This window comes from Ascidia mentula, chromosome 1 (genome assembly GCF_947561715.1).
Source record: "Ascidia mentula chromosome 1, kaAscMent1.1, whole genome shotgun sequence".
NCBI lineage: Eukaryota > Metazoa > Chordata > Ascidiacea > Phlebobranchia > Ascidiidae > Ascidia > Ascidia mentula.
This window is the reverse complement of record NC_138566.1, coordinates 24,443,220-24,461,279: the sequence shown is the minus strand read 5'-3', so window position 1 is coordinate 24,461,279 and position 18,060 is coordinate 24,443,220. Positions and strand designations below refer to the sequence as shown.

General features: G+C 39.8%; 2 protein-coding genes across 2 annotated transcripts; one reads left to right on the top strand and one right to left on the bottom strand.

Moving 5' to 3' along the window:
* The first annotated feature begins 272 nt into the window (after positions 1-272).
* On the top strand, positions 273-5,299 carry LOC145913369 (hydroxymethylglutaryl-CoA synthase 1-like). Its single transcript, XM_083000998.1, has 8 exons — positions 273-591; positions 736-921; positions 1,130-1,255; positions 1,573-1,740; positions 1,809-1,977; positions 2,391-2,561; positions 3,079-3,311; positions 4,151-5,299. Exons 1-8 carry the CDS (start codon positions 327-329, stop codon positions 4,306-4,308), a joined length of 1,476 nt encoding a protein of 491 aa, XP_082857124.1. The 5' UTR covers positions 273-326; the 3' UTR covers positions 4,309-5,299.
* A 1,508-nt stretch (positions 5,300-6,807) lies between these two features.
* LOC145913357 (high affinity cationic amino acid transporter 1-like) lies at positions 6,808-15,990 on the bottom strand. Its single transcript, XM_083000985.1, has 13 exons — positions 15,785-15,990; positions 15,609-15,710; positions 15,255-15,383; positions 14,640-14,795; positions 13,565-13,721; positions 13,215-13,417; positions 12,620-12,842; positions 11,072-11,211; positions 10,772-10,874; positions 10,359-10,552; positions 9,892-10,052; positions 9,027-9,135; positions 6,808-8,432 (listed from the first exon to the last, which is right to left on the bottom strand). The coding sequence occupies exons 1-13, from the start codon at positions 15,909-15,911 to the stop codon at positions 8,284-8,286; spliced, it is 1,953 nt and encodes a 650-aa protein (XP_082857111.1). The 5' UTR covers positions 15,912-15,990; the 3' UTR covers positions 6,808-8,283.
* Between the last annotated feature and the right edge of the window lie 2,070 nt (positions 15,991-18,060).

Below are 18,060 nucleotides of genomic sequence, written 5' to 3'. Positions count from 1 at the left end.
CACGTGATATGTTACGCTTGAGTAATTTCATGTGTTTTGATGACGAAACTCCAAGTGTCGCAACTCGCAAGGTTATAATAGGCGTTGTCAACTGAATAGAACAAGTTAGTTGTGGAAGAGCTAAGCTTGTCTCCTGTAAAACTTGTACACATATCTTACTGTACCAATACAAATACTTGTTGTTCATGAATTCTCTCAAACGTAAATCGATGGTTGGTTTTGTCATTGTACTTATTCTAACCATTTATTGATTGTACTTACAGTTAGTTGATTCTTAAAACGTTTTGTTAGTCTTGTGGAAAGGTACAGTGCAAAAACCCTGTGTAATGCCAGTTGTTGTTGAAAATGGCCTGGACAGGCCACATACACCTAAAAATGTTGGCATTTTGGCAATGGAAGTGTATTTTCCATTCTGCTGTGTTGATCAAGAAAGACTAGAAGAATATGATCAGATTTCAAAGGGCAAATACACTATTGGACTCGGTCAAAAGGAGATGGGATTTTGTGACGATAATGAAGATGTCAACTCCCTATGTCTCACTGTCGTGTCCAGGCTCATGGAAAAACATCACATAGGTTATGAAAACATAGGTGGGTCCCTCAACTTTCCTAATGTTATTGCAAGGCAGTGAATTACATTTTAAAGCAATTGTTTATTTCTTAACCTTTAACTAAAAGTTTTTACAACTAATAAAAAAATACTTTTTGCTTGAAATTGATAATTTTTTACATCAGGGAGATTGGAAGTTGGCACCGAAACAATCATCGACAAATCTAAGAGTGTCAAAAGTGCCTTGATGCAGCTGTTTGTTGAAAGTGAAAACTTTGATGTTGAAGGTGTAGATACAACTAATGCATGCTATGGTGGAACCAGTGCACTATTTAACGCTGTCTCCTGGGTTGAAAGTTCTGCTTGGGATGGTAAGATATTGCTTGTGACTGTGTAATAGTAAGTTTTATTGTTTTTTGTCGTTACGTAACTACCTAAAAATAACATCTTGGACAACACTTTTTATGCAAAATCAATATCTGTCCGATTAACGCAAATAAATGTTTTCAACAAAACTTCCAGTTGGTGAAATGCAGTGTATTGTCCATGTTTTGACGATTTGTTTACATTTTATCGTAGGACGTTTTGCTCTTGTTGTTTGCGGAGACATAGCAGTGTACTCCCACGGAAATGCACGATGTACTGGAGGTGCTGGTGCAGTTGCAATGCTCATTGGACCATCAGCCCCACTGGTTATTGAACCAGGTTAAAATTTTAATTTGAATTGTTGCTTAAAAATAGGAAAGACTTCTTGTAAATAATATTAATTGCTATTTTATATATCTGCACCAATATAATGTTATTCAATCAAGTTTACAAGATTTGTTGCATTTGAAAAATAATGGTTATGAATAATGCATGACAATATTTAAAACAAAAAACAGATTTTGAGTAATTGTGGTTATGCATTATTGTTTTTTTCATGAAAAAGGTATATACCTGGCAGTTACCATTAAACATTAACAACACAGCACCCCAAAGTATAAAATTTAAATCAATTTCTTTCATTATTTTGGTTGAAGGCCTCCGAGGAACGTACATGCGCCACACATATGATTTCTATAAACCCGATTTGACGTCCGAGTACCCAGTGGTGGATGGAAAGCTGACTGTGAAAAGCTACCTTTCAGCATTGGATGCATGTTACCAAACTTACTGCAAAAAAGCCAACAAAATATTAAACCTGAAAGGTGGGACTTGTTTTTGGTTGTTAAATTCTTTGCATTTGTTTTTAATTTGTTTTTTTTTTTATGCTTAGGCTCCCCGTTTTGCCTGAAACACTTAGACTACATGGTCTTTCATAGTCCCTACTGCAAACTGGTGCAGAAGTCGCTTGCTCGACTGACTTTGAACGATTTTTTATGCGACCATATTTCCCAATATTGTGAAGAGGAAAGAAGACGTTTTGATAATCTTGAGGAATTCAAGTAGGAGCAAATGAGGCCCGTTGATGAAATAATGATTGCGAAATCGCTGAAATTTGCATTTTTAATTTTCCCGTGACGTCGTTTTGGGCAATTTTTGCAGCAATAAGACACGACTTTGCATCAGTGCACCACGAAACACAGCTTTTTCATATTAAGTGTCACCAATCTGATTGTTACAGTTCATATTGCGTATGTGTCGTTACAATTCTATGACTTAAAGTGTTTAAAGACCTCATGCGACTTTTATTACCATAAATTTGATACGTGGGCAGCTCGTGTTGACCTCAAAATACACCGATGTCTTTATTGGCTGTCAATACCAGCAGTCAACGTGATTTACGAGGCCTGTTCGTAACGCGGTGATGACAAACGGAGACTTTTTTAAACCTTTATTCCTTCTCAAACAAACACAGATCAACTTCGCTCGAAGAATCGATATTCGATCGTTCGGTGGAAAAAGGTTTCATGTCGGCTAGTCAGCCATTGTTCGAGGAAAAAACCCTTCCGTCATTGTTGCTCGCAAAACGTGTGGGAAACATGTATACTCCCTCTCTGTACGGGTGTCTAGCTTCGTTGCTCATCAGGTGCGTTGTATGGGAGTAATTTCCCCTTTAAGTTCACGTGTTATTGTTAACCCGGATATTTGGGGATTTTTATGGGGGGTTCTGCGACAGAAAATGCTCATCTACATGGAAATATGTGCAAATATATATATTTGGGAAATTCCCAAACCAGATTTATAGTTTCATACTTGGGCAAACTTGTTTGATGAAAACAGTGGGGCTACACCGTCAACTTGCCATAAATAGCAACATTTTTTATATTTAACCGTGTGTTTTTCTTGACCGACACAAATTAACTTCGGTATTATTTGATAATTTTGAATGCTACGCGATAGGTAACGAATAACAACAACACAGTCGGAATGCATTTACCTCGAAAAAAAATTTAAAACTTCCCGGCACATGGTTGATTTATCGGTTTGTTAACTTCATCCACCATTATTCCTCGTCCGTCTGGTTCCTTGCAAAACACATAGCATAAAGAATGTTTTTACGATTCATCGGAGATAATTTATAACTCTTCCCGTCTGTCTTCCAGCAAATCTACGCAAGAAATTACGAACAAACGTATCGGCCTCTTCTCCTACGGGTCCGGATTAGCCGCTTCCATGTTCTCAATCCGTGTGACCGAAAATAAAAACGAGGAGTTCACACTACATCGCATGGTATCCGGCCTTCTAGATGTACGAACAAGACTGAATAAGCGGAAGTGTTTGGATCCGACCGAGTTTACGGAGGTTTTGGCGCGGAGGGAGCGGGCGCATGCGAAAGGTTTGGAATTTTGTTTCTTGCCGTTGAAAATTGTTATGGACGTTTCAAACGTGTTTGAAGAGTTTTTTCGGACCGAGAAGTTTGTTTGTTACAAAACCAAGCGAACGTATAAATAATTGTCATGTATAAGCACCACGAAGTGGAAGTCTTTGCCTGGCCGTTTGCCGGCCAAGATTGTCTACAAGAGTTACACCAAGCTGCACTGATGACACCTAATGTATATAGGTTGAAACATTATCCATTTGTCCTCGGCTTCTATAATGGGAATTGAGCAAGTTTTACAACTGAATCGTTGGTTAAACTGTAAGAGTCGTGATGCTCAAGGTTATGTCAATGATTTCGTTTATGACAATCGTTGACAGCTCGCACTTCGTCTATTGCTGTCTCGTCAATGTAAACAAACTGCTGACGTTCCACAGTCATCAGGCACAGGAAAAGCTATTTAGATAACACAAGTGTTAGATATAAGTTCATCCCAGCTGTCGATAACAGACAGTTTGATTTTAACCAGGCCCGTATACCTGTAAACAAATCCTAAAAACCAACGGTCTCTTGATATCCTATTTTTATGTTTTTTTTTTTCAATGTTCTCGCCAACCTTTTAATTCAATCGGTGACTTTAGTCTTTGGCGATAATGTTTTATGGAAAATTACAAAAAAGTTCAGCATTTTAAGGTGGAAATGACTTAAAACGTACTGAAAGGTCGTATTTAAATCAAATAGTTTGTAATCTTTTTCGTTTTCACAAACATTGTGTTGCTGTTGCTGCCAGGCATATTGCATTTAATTAATCTGCTCTTATGGCACAATTAAACGTATACTTTACTCTTGGTTTTCAGCCGACTACGAGCCGTCAGCTCCACCCAACCGTCTCTTCCCGGGAACATATTTTCTTCGCCGAATCGACGACAAATATCGGCGATTTTACGACAGAATTCCGCTTATAAAAGATCAGAACAATGGTGGCGACAACACAGCGCACCAGAACGGCTTCTAGTGAGTGAAGATGAACTTGTTTGAACCACGAGAAACCTTTCTTCCTTCAGAGTTTAATGAGCAGTTTCTGCGGAGATAATTGTACGGGGGCAACACTGCGCGATTAATTGAGAATTAAAACATTTTGTTTCCAAAAGGTATTTTTTATGTTAAATCCATAAGGTTGTTTTAAAATCAAAATGTATAACTTACTTTATTTTGTCATTCGTTTGTGAAGTTGCCATAATTTTGCAAGGCGACCTGTCATGGCGATCTTGGTAAAAAATATTTGCAACAATTAACGTGGGTGTTGTTGCAAAACCTAGAATAATTTAACACATCACCACGTTCTCTGATTACAATCTTTCACAAATCATGTTAGGCCACTTGTTAGTTAACTTTTAGTCCAATTTTTAACGGCTGCTTCTATAAATTTTTCATATATTGTCAACTAGTTACAAACTAAAAAGATTATTTCCAATATCGATACAAAATGTTGTTGTTTGTTAAAGTCGGCCACTTTATCATTGCTGGCACTTTAAAATTAAGTTTGGGTAAATTTTGTGTCGAAATTTAGTGTTTTCCTACCTAATATCTGGGCAGATAAGGGGTTATGTTTTATTTGATATGCGTTTCAATGTTTACAGTGAGGTCAGTTGTCATAAGCCATTCTGTGCATCTTTCTATTCGTATAACCTACACTAATGCGTGAGGTCAGAAAAATTGACGTTCAAACGAAATTAAAACGAATGTCTTATGTCTATCGTAGCAAACTGTGAGAACGATTCTTTGAAACCTCGTTTGCATTATTTGTTAATTTGTTTTTTTTTATGCATCGAAACTGTGGTTTCCAGCAATTCGTGTCATACGTTTGCTTGCTAATCAGCCTTGTTCTTTGACCCACAGTCACTAACACGTACTTTGTAAATACATGTGGATTCATTGCTTTTTGCTGCTGTTTGCAGCTTACAACTGTCCCGATTGCCAAATGCCGACCTACGAATAAATTAAGTTTGCTCACACAAAGGCAATGCTTGTTGATTTATAAAAACGTTTCTAACATTTTGCAAGCAAAAAAATTGACGTTGTATAAAATTCCTTGTGTATTTTTTTTTTGCTTGCAAATTATCAACAGGTTTTTTTCCTTGAGCAAAATCTCTCTACGCTCCACCTTGCGGAAGAAATCCCTTACAAAACTGTCCGCGTGATGACGCACTGACGCCTGCATATCCCGGTGCGGTAAAAAAAAACGGGTGATTTGGATTTGTGGCCAGGGCATCATGGGTTCGAATCCTGGTGTGGTTAAAAAAACAGAGATTAGGCTGAGTGACATGTGGGAAACTCTACATCCTTCACAGTCAAACATCGTGTTTCCTTTTGAGCTCATGCGGACGTTGACATATTAGAGTTTGTGACGATCCTTTACTTGTGCCGTCACTAAACCCCGAGCATATGTACATTGTTACAAAACAAGCGACAAAGATCATTAATTTTGCCAATACAAAAACGAAAACGACACGAAGTTGGTGCAGGCGTTTGACTGAAAAACCTTTTGGTTTCATCGATGCCCAAAACATTCTATTTTCCATGTTACCTGATCGGTTGCGTCAAAGTCAAACTTGCTAATAGATTGATTTCATTTCCAATTTCGTTTTTATTTGTATAAGAGCAACTACTCTCAATGACTCGTATCGCTTTGAAATATACAGACGAAAAGTTAGGCCTACACATGTCGAAGTAGTTGTAATCATGCAAAAGGCTCCAGACGGTGGTCTAAGCTTAATTTCCCTGGGCGCACTTCGCCTTTAACCTGTTTGCCAGAAGATGACTTAGCATCCTAAGTTAGCCAGCTCGTAGCCTTGGAATTGGTGGGTTTGCAAACATATGATGCAAGCATGGTTACGCAAACCTTTGTCCTTCGTTTAACTCGCTGCTTGGCATTTGTTATTAATTAACTTCCCACTGCTAGTATGTGTTGGTTGTTGTCATTACAAACAGGAGTTTTTCAATCAGTGACTCAATAGTTAGGGGTGGAATAATATCAGCTATGTTGTTTGTTTTAATGTCCCGAGCGAACGCCCGCACGCCGGCGTATAATGAAACAAACAAAGAATCCGCCGGCGCAAAGCGCGGGTAGACCCGGCCTACGGATTGATCGCCGCGCCGTTTTGAAATCCCAAGGGCATCGCGCGACTATTTAAGTAAAAGAAATAGAGGTTTTGGGAGTAAATGGAGGCAAATCAACCTTCTGTGACTGAAGATGATGAACATTGGAACAAATCGTTCCAATGTTCATCAAATTAGTGCCGACAATCTTTCAAAGTCTTAAAATACAAAAAAATAATTAAAACGCACCGAGTTGAGGTAGTAAAGTTTTTGATAAACACTGGTCTGGATCAAAACAACACAGTTCATTTTGGAACGGACCGATTTCCTAATATAAACGGTTGTTCTATTACGGCGAATTGGTGGTTAGCCGAAACATGGCGACAAACCGTGCAAACTCAGCAATGTACACACAGACCTTGGACCAATTTATTGTTGCGCAACGCAAGCCACGAGAAAGAGGCACCCTTCGAAAACAGCTGAGCAATAAATACAGCGCAATAAACGAACTCAACGAAAGTTAAAAAAAAGCCACAAGAAACACTATTTACATGTATGTACAACATATATACATTAAGCTTAGGTTAATTGTTGAGGGATTTCAACACGTTTTAGAGTTATAAGTGGGGCCTTAATGCACGCGAGTTCTACATAGTCCAGCGCGGATTAGAACCCTGCAAAAAAGAAGAATTTTCAAACATTATCCAAGCAGAAATCAAATAATGACCAAAACACAAAACCATTTACACATTTATTTAAAACAATACACCAGCACGCAGAGCAGGACGAATGCAACAAAATGAGGTGGAATTGCTCAGTGTGTGGATGGTTGGCAAGTCGGAGATACTATTGGTCGGTTCGGTCACGTGACGTATCTCTTGGGGAAGTTTTGGCACGTGATGAAGAGCAACGGTTTAACGGTAACTTGGCAACGACACCACAAAATGCATATTTCCTGTGAAATGTCAAAGCATTTAAAGCGAGCGAACATAAGTCAGAATCACATTGGATAGGTGGCCACAAAATACATGTATGTGGGTGGTCAGCTTTGGAATAAATAGCACGTGGTTTGGGGACAAAATAGCACTACAGTGAACCACGTGGGTCGTGACAAGTTTGAAGACACGCGCGTTTAGGCTAAGCGTCGGTAAAAATGAAGCACGCGTTGAGCGGTTGCAAAGTTATTTGCTCAGTACTTGAGTAAGAATTCTGTCTGCTGCTAAGCAGGAAATGCCAACCATAAGATGTAATTAGCTCCACATTTCTACGCATACCCTTTCGCCGCCACAATACGACCGTTGTCCCCACAAATTTTTGTAAAAAATTTATAAGCACTTGCGACTTAATTCTTTCAATACCAAGCAACAACCAGGCACAACATAGTGAGTAACCAAAATATACCAAGTGTGAATTAAAGGCGTTCGTTGGCGATTCACATAAAATATAAAAAACAGTTTTCATATTGTCCCAATATCGTATTTTCTAAACCAATTAAACCCCACATTGCCTACGTTAGGTTGGAGATCCAGCCAACAAATTAGGCAATATTGACAAAAAATTTTCTACCCGCAAATATTTTAGCAAAATTATGACATCACAATGATCAGCTAACATCACAATGCAAACTAGTATTGCCTACAAATTGTATGGATTTTTAGACGCGTTTAGTCTGTGAGCTGCAGGCACGAATAATGCAAAAAGAAACGGCCTTGTTAGTTTCAGATATTGAATATTTACCAGTACAAAACAGCACAAAAACACGTTTTGTGAAGGCCAGTGGAATCGTACAGAATTTTTCTGTTAGGTTGCTTGTTTTGATGCTTAGAGGCTCTGCGGCTCTACGGCATTGTTAAGTTTCGCAATATTCCATCACATCTGTCCCACGTCCACTTCATACACGCTCCGTTTCGTGGAGCAGTTGCACCTCGAAATCGTCCCTGCTATGTTTGTTGTTCGTCTCTTCCTTTTCAGTCACTGGTTTTTTGTTTCCTTCCGCCTCGGCGCTGTTTCTGACTCCATACAGTCCGTATATGAGCCCACCTACACCAACATAAGGTTCAACTTAAAACGTACAGTAGTCTGAATCGCACTTTGCCATATGCAGGAGCAGAGAACATTAATCAAAACCCGTGTAACATTCCAACTGTTTCCGTGAACTTGAAGGACTAAACGGGTCAGAATTTAGCGTCAAGTTACAAAGCAATGTAAAGCGCGTACCAATGGCATATCGTATCATAACTTAAACAATCTATTACAATAAAACGCATGTTTTTTTCTTTTAGGTCAATCTTACGGTTTTTGTAAAAGAAGTTTCAAAGTAACATTTTCAAAATGCTTTAAATTTAAAGAACATAGCATTCGTTTCACAAGAATCCTTGATCGCAGCCAAAGCCAGATGACAATCATAGAATTGCATACAAAGGGTGTTTTTAACAAAACCGAACTTTAACATTTCTCATGGGCCAGCAAGAGTCTAACAAAGGGTCAGACAGGAATTGATGGCATCAGTTAACACGTTTGATGGAATTCTTGCTTTACCAGCAAAAGTACATCTCTGACCGTATTATTTTGTGGCAATTTAAACGCCATATGCCTTAGCAACCGATCGTCAATTCAACCAGCAGTCTTGCTTACCTATTAGAAGCCATATGAGTAGCTTGTACCACGTGGAAGGGGGAAGGGAGACCATGAGGTAAATGTTTACCACCATGTTGAGGATTGGGACAAAAGGTACGAGGGGAACCTACAGAGGAAACGTATGTTGGGATGTTGTAATATTCACTGACTTGTCTGTGCCTAAAACAGTGTTTCCTAAAAAAAATTTAATGCTAAGTGGAATGCATTTCAAATTGAAAATAGTTGGTGCCCAAACTATAGTTCATGAGTTTTCTCAAAAAAGCCAAATACACTACTCATAGCAAAAACGGCTTCAAAAACAACAAATATACATACAAAAGTATGACAAACTTTAATCAGGTTAATAGCAGGATACAAAAACGATTGTGTACTGAAGTGCACTTATGGCTGTAGCAATCCAATGCATTGCAGTTATAAACCGAACGCAAATCCTGCTACGGTTCAAAGTTTGCGATGGACAAACAGAACACAGTAATCACAGCGTCTCTGTTTGCACTAGATAACAGAACCGTCAATTGGTCATTAATTAGCCACAGCGTGCTTTACTGATCGACAGCACAGAGGGAAGTTATGTTTAGCAATCACGGTAAAACGTCGAACTGTCGTTGCAGGAAAAAGCGGCAATTTATTCCAAATACCGATCTATGCGTTCTTCTGGTCGTTTGTTTTGTTGTTTTCCATCGGAAGAACGCGTGGACTAGTAATTTATCATGATTGCCCGGTGGAAAAACGCACTGTACAGCTTTTAACTGATATCAAGCAAAAAGTCGTCTACAGTTTTTACACAACCCAAGATAAATCTACACTCTTTAGGGTAAAACACCTATTTTTTCCATAAGTAGGGAATTCGCAGCAAACTTACCTTGAATGAGAGAACTTTCCCGCTCTGTGGTTGGAATGCAATGACCAGTGTGCTGAAAATTACCACAATCAAGAAAAGAACGGCAAAAACGACAAAAGCGGCATTCCATCCAGAGGCTGAAGCCAAAACGGCTACAACGCTCAGAAGTATCATTGCCAGCGCTGTAAACGTAATAATCAACCATTATAAACCAACAATGGTTCGCATTTTCAGGTGTTATTCAAATCGGTTAGCCATTCGTCATTGTTTGTGATCAAAATGATCCCATCAGTGTTTACTCTACAAACGTAAACAAAGAAGTTAAACAAGGATTTCATGTTAAAGTCTCGTAAATTTTCCCACAACTTACACGAAGTTTACGAATCTTGTTTGGGCTGTAAATATTTTTTACTTGAAGTCACTTGTCCCGTTTTTGCGTAAAAAAAATTGCTGGGAACATTTTTGTGGTTAATCAACCACCTCCTTACCTGAGGCGACCAACGACCAATTGACAATCTTGTTGGTGAGGGGGGTGGGTCTTGAAGATCGCGGGCGAAGAAGAAGTGAAAATTCAAACGTCTCATTTATGTGAGATGCCTCGTTCAATTGGATCGCTTTCTTGTCATCCATGTCATCATCAGATAACTTTGGAGGAACGTCTGCCTCCGGATCAGGTTGGTATCTTTGGAGAAGCAAAAAAGTTGTTATTCCTATTTTTCTGGTTGGTTTCAATTGAAAATGACAGCAATTACACCGTAAACATTTTTACTTGAATTCCCCTCCTTAATCTCCAACTTAGTTCGGCAAATAACGTGATAGGGTCACATTTAAACGTAGGGTCCGAGATTCGTCGTAAAAACCGTCGCCTCATTGTACAACAACAAGCGCTCGAACAACCAACCTTAGTAAAAGCACAGATGTTGCAACTAGTGTGTACGCGGCAAGCGTTCCAATCGACATCAAATCAACCAACTCCTTCAGATCAAAGAAAATAGCCATGATACCTGGAAACAGATCGCAACAAAACGTAAAACCGACCGTTTATCATCAAAAGGCAAATATAGTCAGGTCAACATACACGCAGAAGGCATTTTTTGCAATGTTTAAACACAATTATTGTGAAAATTCCACGGTTTTGCACAAATTGCGCAGTCATTAGCAAACAGCCTGCATTTAACTGGAAAAGATGTGGGAATCATACCAGCAAAGGTTCCCGATATGAATGTGGCAACGAGGGGCGTCTTCGTTTTTTTGTGGACTTTGGCCAAGAATTCGAAAAGCAAACCGTCAATGGCCATCGCGTAGATGATACGAGGCATAGGGAACATGGCCCCAAGTAAACTGAAAAAAAACACGAGATTACAGGTAGGTGTATATGCATTAAATCCGTATAAGCAAGAAGAATTTTAACAGTTTGTATTTAAGGATATGAATTGCAAAGTAAGCTTGCTGGACATACTAAGCAGGCGTTTTTAATATAACTGTGTTCATTGTCAGCGCATCAACTGCTGAATTCGGCTTCGGCTTCCGGCTTCCTTATTCAAAGTAGCAAGCTCCAAGTTTTTTGCACGTAACGATATATGTGAGCTGTGTAGCAAAGGTCAATGTGCAAGTGATAAAACATTTAAAGCTTCTCCCACGCTCAGACGAATCAGAATTTGCTTTCCCGGTAAAGTTTGTTCGGATTGCAACACAACGGCTTCAACGGAACCGGTTTCAACACCGCCGATTACACTTACGCAAAACCGTGCTTTGTTATGCAAACAAACCTCTGGGTTCAGTCAATGTTCGGCACGCCACAAATTCACCCCCATTTCGCAAGCTGGATCACGTGATTCTCATTATATGCACCCGGTCACAAGGTGCGTGGGGGTAACGAGTAAGGCTGTTTACAGGAAGTGGCCAGTATTTTACTTTGTAAGGGGTTTAAGAACTTCCTTTTAACGCGTAAGGGTATTTCCTATACAGTGTGACAGACTACATGCTTTAAAACCATATCTCTAATACCCCCTAGTAGCTTGTGCCACAACTTGGTTTGCGCGCCATACATTTTATCGGGCAAACACCGCTGGGAAAAAATAAGGCATAAGCGCGAAATAATACAACTAAAACCTAAGTCGATGACAAGGAAAACTTTCAGCGATAGAAATTAAAATTTTTGCTTCACAATTAGAAAGTGCCTTCAAATCTTAACACATGTCTGACACTACTTTAACAACGCTATATAAGACAAACGAGCCAATATTGCGACACGCACCTACATGTTAGGGAATAACCAATGTTGCCATAAGTCAACAAGTGGTTAAAGTATGGAAGAGGAACCAAACGAAGAGGAACCAAACGCATGAGGACATACGGCCTTTTGTTGGCCTGGCCCTCACAGAATTGGTTTCGGATTCCATACCAAGAAATCATTTGCAGAATATAACAAACGGCAAAATGAATAAATTTTAAGATTGATTTGCTATTCTCGTGGATAAGGCAAATAATGACCACCATATTCTTAAAAAAGACGCAAGTATTATCTCTGCTATCAAACGAAATAAAAATAGTACTGACGCTGAACGCGTGGAACTCTTTATTAAGGCTTATGTGTTTTTTTAAAACGTATATACAGTTATTCCGTTGGAACAGCTAAGCAACACGGCAAATTCCCTCGGCTATTTATCTAATTTCTCATTCACACACAAACCAGAACTGAACATTACACCTATAGTTTTGCTTTGGACGTCGTAAATATCACCCTTACCTCGTCGAAAGGGCGCAGATGGCACCGACAGAAACAGGGTATTTCGCCCAATCCATGCCAACGTAGGTGAAGGCGTAGGGCAGGGGGGCGTCGGTATCGAGCAGAAAGTAAGGTTGCATCAGCGTGAGGGTTGAAGAGATGCCCAGGTAGGCTACACAGCACACGGCGAGGGAAAACACAATACCGAGCGGTATTGACTTTTGCGGGTTGATCGCCTCTTCGCCTGTTGAGTACATAGAGAAGTTTGAATTCACGCAAACCAGCTTGATATTCTTCATTATCACCGCCCAAGTCTATTAAAATAGTCGCATAAAATATTCAACACAATCCCCCCAAAAAATGTTAAAAATTCAAAATGAGGAATAATTCAAGCAAATGCACCCAGGAATGGGTGCACCAGGGACTGCTTGCTATAATACAAGGCACTGTTGTTCCAGTAAAGGCTTTTTCTAAGACATTTTTGAAGCGTAAGTTACACACATATTTAATTATACACAAATTATACACATAAAATTCCAGGTTTAAAAAATAATTTTTCATGGCACAAAGTTCGACCTCCAACAGCATAGTTTTAAATATCCCACTGCCAACCTACCTGTTGTGGCGATGCAGTCGAAACCGACGAAGGCGTAAAAGCAGGTAGCAGTTCCCGATACGAGACCAGCAAAGCCGAACGGAAAGAAGCCGCCGGTTCCATAGTGAATAGTCGAAGGGTCAAAGTTGCAAGTTGATGACGCGTTGCTCACGAGAGTTGCCGTTCCGTTGACAACGAGCGAGCTTGAATTGCACGACTGGTTCCTGTATGATGGCAAATGTTGCCGGTTTTTAACGATAAGACATAAACACTGGACCTAAATCCTAAATTTATTTGACCTTTTTTTAATTATTTACAATTCTAGACCCTCTACAAACATAAACATGTTGACATTGTCTGCAGAAAGCTACCAGAAATATTCGGTGATCTCATCCGGTGTCCAGCCCCAGTTGTGACTATCAGCATGGGTGAGTCCAGCAATGCACACGAACAAGATAACGCCAATGTTGAGAACGGTGAAGACCTTATTGACTGTCGCAAATTCCTTCACTCCGAAGGCAATCAGGGCTGCGTAGAAAATACTTGTGAATGAGTTTGGTTCGGGAAACAATTTCAAACTCTGGTGTGTCTGTTTTTTCAAATTAGTTGAGTTGAGAAATATACATGGATTTTGCTCTAAACAGATAAGTGATGTAAACAAGTAATGTAAATGCCATGCTTTCTGCGGCAATCTTTTTGCTTTACCCGAACATACACAAACAGATTCGCGGGCTATGAAAAAGTACATTGGAATAAAAAGTTTCCTCAATATACAAAAATATATTCGCGGTGACCTGAAAAAACCTTGCCGATACTTGATACGTGCGATAGGCGCCAGGTGTAGGGTAAAAACATTGAGAACCCTCAACGCATTACATTGTGTTAAACACGCTTTGCTTAACATATACTGGCGGGCATGTATGAACCGGGGCACTGTAAGGACAATGGTAACATACGCTGCACCGATTAAGAGGAAGATCCAATTACAGTTGGAAGTCATCAGTTTGGAGGCGTTGTCTAGACCGCGTGGCCCCATCAACCAATCAAAAACAAGAACAGGCCAGGCCCCTTATAACAAAGGGGCTTCCCCATTGGAAAACAGAACCGGGCTTATATTTTCTTGTAAATACCTTCCTTGGAAGGGGTTGGTTTTTGTTTGTACATGTTGCGATAACGCTTAAATATTAATAGCTTGCTGGACTAAAACTGCAACAAACAGTTTCTATGTTGAATTCGTTTCCAATAAAGCATCCAAGTCAAATTAGAGCATCTAGAATGTTTCTTTCAGTTTTTACAAAACGCCATAATTTTTGCTTCTGATTAAACGGCGTACCCCTGTGGACGGTGTAATTTACTACAAGTACAGGTGGCTAACAACCGCTATCCTATCCGGTCTATGCGATTAGCCACAATTCCAAACGAAAACACATGCAATATCGCACTTACCCGTTAGCAACATAATGATTATGAATGAGAAGAGATCTGGGTATGCGGCCAGGCCTGGAACGTCCATGCTACAACAATCTGTCATGTACGTCTCTATTTTCTTGTCTATCAGCGCGTCCAAGTTTGCCGTCCAAGCGCGTGCTACGCTGGATGCTCCTACGAAAAAACAATCTGTTACATAACTGGAAATGACCATCTTAGCGGAGGATTTTCCGGCATAACAAGATGTCAAAAATACGGCCATTTTGCTTAAAGCTGCTTAAAGGTATCACATTCATCCAAAAGTTCGCAACTAAGATTTAAATATTGAAACGGAATTGTTTTAGGGACGTAATTTTCATACTAACGTCAGAAGTCAATATTACCACACAAAACATACGTCATAAACCGGTTTCCATACGTTCTGGTGAAAAACGACACCTCCAAAACAGTAACAGGAAATCGGTATTTCAAAAATAAGGCGAACTGACCATTTGGACTGACGGCTTCAAATTATAAATGCCGTGTTAAACCATGCTGTGATTTTATAAAAACTCATGATATGCGCGTTTATTGACTAATGGTAACGCGCTGCTGATTTTGTTTACACAATAATAGAAAGTTTTCTGTACTTGCCTATTACATAGGAGAGAATAAGATTCCATCCTATGACGAAGGCGCAGAGCTCGCCAACAGTGACGTAGCTGTAAACGTAGCCTGATCCGGCTTTCGGTACACGGGCACCGAATTCAGCATAACACAGCCCTGTTAAAATTTACGAAACTTGCTGAACTTGGTTAAACTGGGCATGAACAAATGACATAATGTGTACACCATAAATATCCAGGTATTAGGTTAAATGACAAAAAGGTTTCGGAACTATTGCTGTTGTGTATGTTAGCTCAATAGGTATTTCCATTAGGTTAAAAGCGTAGTGTTCAAAACTTTTTGTTAACGTAGTTTTTAGTGGTATTTACTGTATATTCAAACCTGAAAGAACGGATGTCAAAGCAGCAATCAGAAAGGCAATAACTACACTTGGGCCGCTTGTTTCTTTGGCAACAGCACCGGTGAGTACGTACACTCCAGCGCCTGGGGAAACAGCACAAAAATCAATAAACAATGGGGCTCAACTGACATTTTCGCTACGGTTTTCTTGTGCTTACCAAGCGTGGCGCCTACGCCAAGAGCCGTAAGGTCGAAGACTGTAAGAACTCGAGCCAGTTGAGATTCGCCGACGGTTTCTTCGTCTACTTTCTTACGGCGCGTGAATGCCGCTATTAAGTTGCCCATACTCGTAGCAAAACACTCCAATAAGTCCAACTATACTTAACGCAAAAACTTAGTTCGAGCTACTGAAGCAACTGATTACCAACCTAAAAAATCGTACATGTAAAACATGTGTCTTCAAAGCTAAACCGGTAATACACAACGAGACTTGTTTACCCACAAGCTGTTAATGTACAGCAGGCTACTAACAGAGAAAGGCCAGGCACAACAAGCACATGGAACGCAAAGGAAGTAATAAACCTACTTTGTTGGCTCACAATTGATCGTTTTGGCGCCAAATTGAGCGACCATCAAAATTTTATTCCAATTCCCCCCTTTCTTTCAGCGTAATTTTTTTTAACCTTTTACTCAGCTTAAACTAAGCACACTGCGGTACGTTTTAGTACGAATTTAACAATCTTGACCTCAGTACTACAAAGATTACCGCAACAAAACCGTTGTCATTCATGAGTTTGCCACTGAAAAGTTGGCCTCAGGCTTTCAACTACTGTAGACTGATATTCACTGCGAACATCAATGAAGTCAGCCACCACGTGTTTCCAGGAAATTACCTTCCATATACCTGCGGTAAGATGTGCGTACGCTAATAGGCGCGAACTACGTTAGCCCATTCAGTCGCCACGTGGTAGGTTTCAGGCTAAGTCCGCCAACCGAATTCTCTTTTTTTTATTTTGTTTTTTTTTCTTCTCTCGTCACTATAGCCGGGACTTTCCCTCGCTACCTAGTTTACAAACACTGAGGCAGGGCATTTTGTCCTTTCGAAATGGTTTGAAGTCTTCTTTCCTACGTTTATTTTCAAGTTGGGCAAATTTTCAAACCTTGCGACTTGCATCGGCAGTCTCATCTCTATTTTAATTTAATTTCATCGTATTTGCATGTCTTCCGCTACGTAGCAGCAAAGCCTACACATTCTTAACACTTTTAATGGCCAGCTGTGTTCGTCTTGTCATAATTGAAATACGCAGCGAATGCCAGTTGCCTGTGAATCTCGTCACAGGGCAAAGACGATTTACTAAGGAATGTCGGTCAGCAAGAAATCAATTTAATCCTCGTGTCCGTTGTACACATAGCGGTCTGGAGTTTTAAAAAAAAATATTAATAGCCTCAAAATAAATTAAATCACAGTAGGCTAATTCACAATACAAAGCGTTACTTATTTGCATTTACAACACTTTTGTTGGGTATTCTTTATGCGAAAATCGACTGCAAGCATTTTGCTAAACTTTTCCAACAATAAAACACGAACTACGAGATTTATTGAGTTCAGTATAAACTGATGCGATCACTGCAACGCAAAACTGTGCATAAAAGTCGCGAAAAGTTCGCGGTTACCGCCTAGCGAACTAACGTGATACGCTTTAGCTACAGCACTGCTCAACCAAAACTGCTGTGCAAGCCAAACGACTGTTGCGTATCGGTGACTCGACAATTTCAAAACTTCACAGCAACAAAACGGAAAAATTTAAAAGGAATGCTGACTGGGACTTAAGTAAGCGCTTAGTTGCGAATGACGATTGCTGCGCTAAGTGGCAAAGTGCGAAATTGTTCTGTGGGCGTTTTCTCAATCTTGCAATACTTTTTCTTGGCATGAAGCATTTTCTTTTTAGTATTTATTAGGCTTAAAACAATATAAAAACAAATATAACACGTAAAATGGTGGGAATGTGCTTTGGTATGCTTCATTTATTTGTGCCAGAAAGTTCGTAATATCTGATGGATGAGCGCACAGTTACACGATATCTACATCACAAGTGTATACTCTTATCTGTACTCTTGTCACCAACAACTGTGCCTTGCAGGGGATTCTGAAATATCGACTGGCATATAAAACAACCCAAAAATAAACGTAAGTTCCTGTTACCTCGATACTCTCATAATTGGTCATTTCAGTCAACATACGTCTGTACTATCTGCTAATCATAACATGCGTTTCTATCAGCAACCAAAAAAAATCGATTGATCCAAACCAACGTGCCGACGAAACCATTTACGACCATTACGTCATCGCGTGCCCTGACCCTTTTGAAAATGCGCTTGCTCTGAATTCGATACATGCGAAACAAAAGGCGAAAAAACTATAAAAGCTTCATTCGGGTCGCGTCGATTGGGGGCACGACTCGTCGGAGAGAAGAACGCGTTCTAATTTGCTGTC

Coding starts and splice junctions, on each gene's coding strand:
- LOC145913369 (XM_083000998.1), top strand. CDS start 327: ATGCCAGTTGTTGTTGAAAATGGCCTGGACAGGCCACATACACCTAAA. Junction 2,562..3,078: donor CTAGCTTCGTTGCTCATCAG/GTGCGTTGTATG, acceptor TCTGTCTTCCAG/CAAATCTACGCAAGAAATTA. Junction 3,312..4,150: donor GGAGCGGGCGCATGCGAAAG/GTTTGGAATTTT, acceptor CTTGGTTTTCAG/CCGACTACGAGCCGTCAGCT.
- LOC145913357 (XM_083000985.1), bottom strand. CDS start 15,911: ATGGGCAACTTAATAGCGGCATTCACGCGCCGTAAGAAAGTAGACGAA. Junction 10,553..10,771: donor ACATCTGTGCTTTTACTAAG/GTTGGTTGTTCG, acceptor GCTTCTCCAAAG/ATACCAACCTGATCCGGAGG. Junction 9,136..9,891: donor GGAAAGTTCTCTCATTCAAG/GTAAGTTTGCTG, acceptor TTTCCTCTGTAG/GTTCCCCTCGTACCTTTTGT.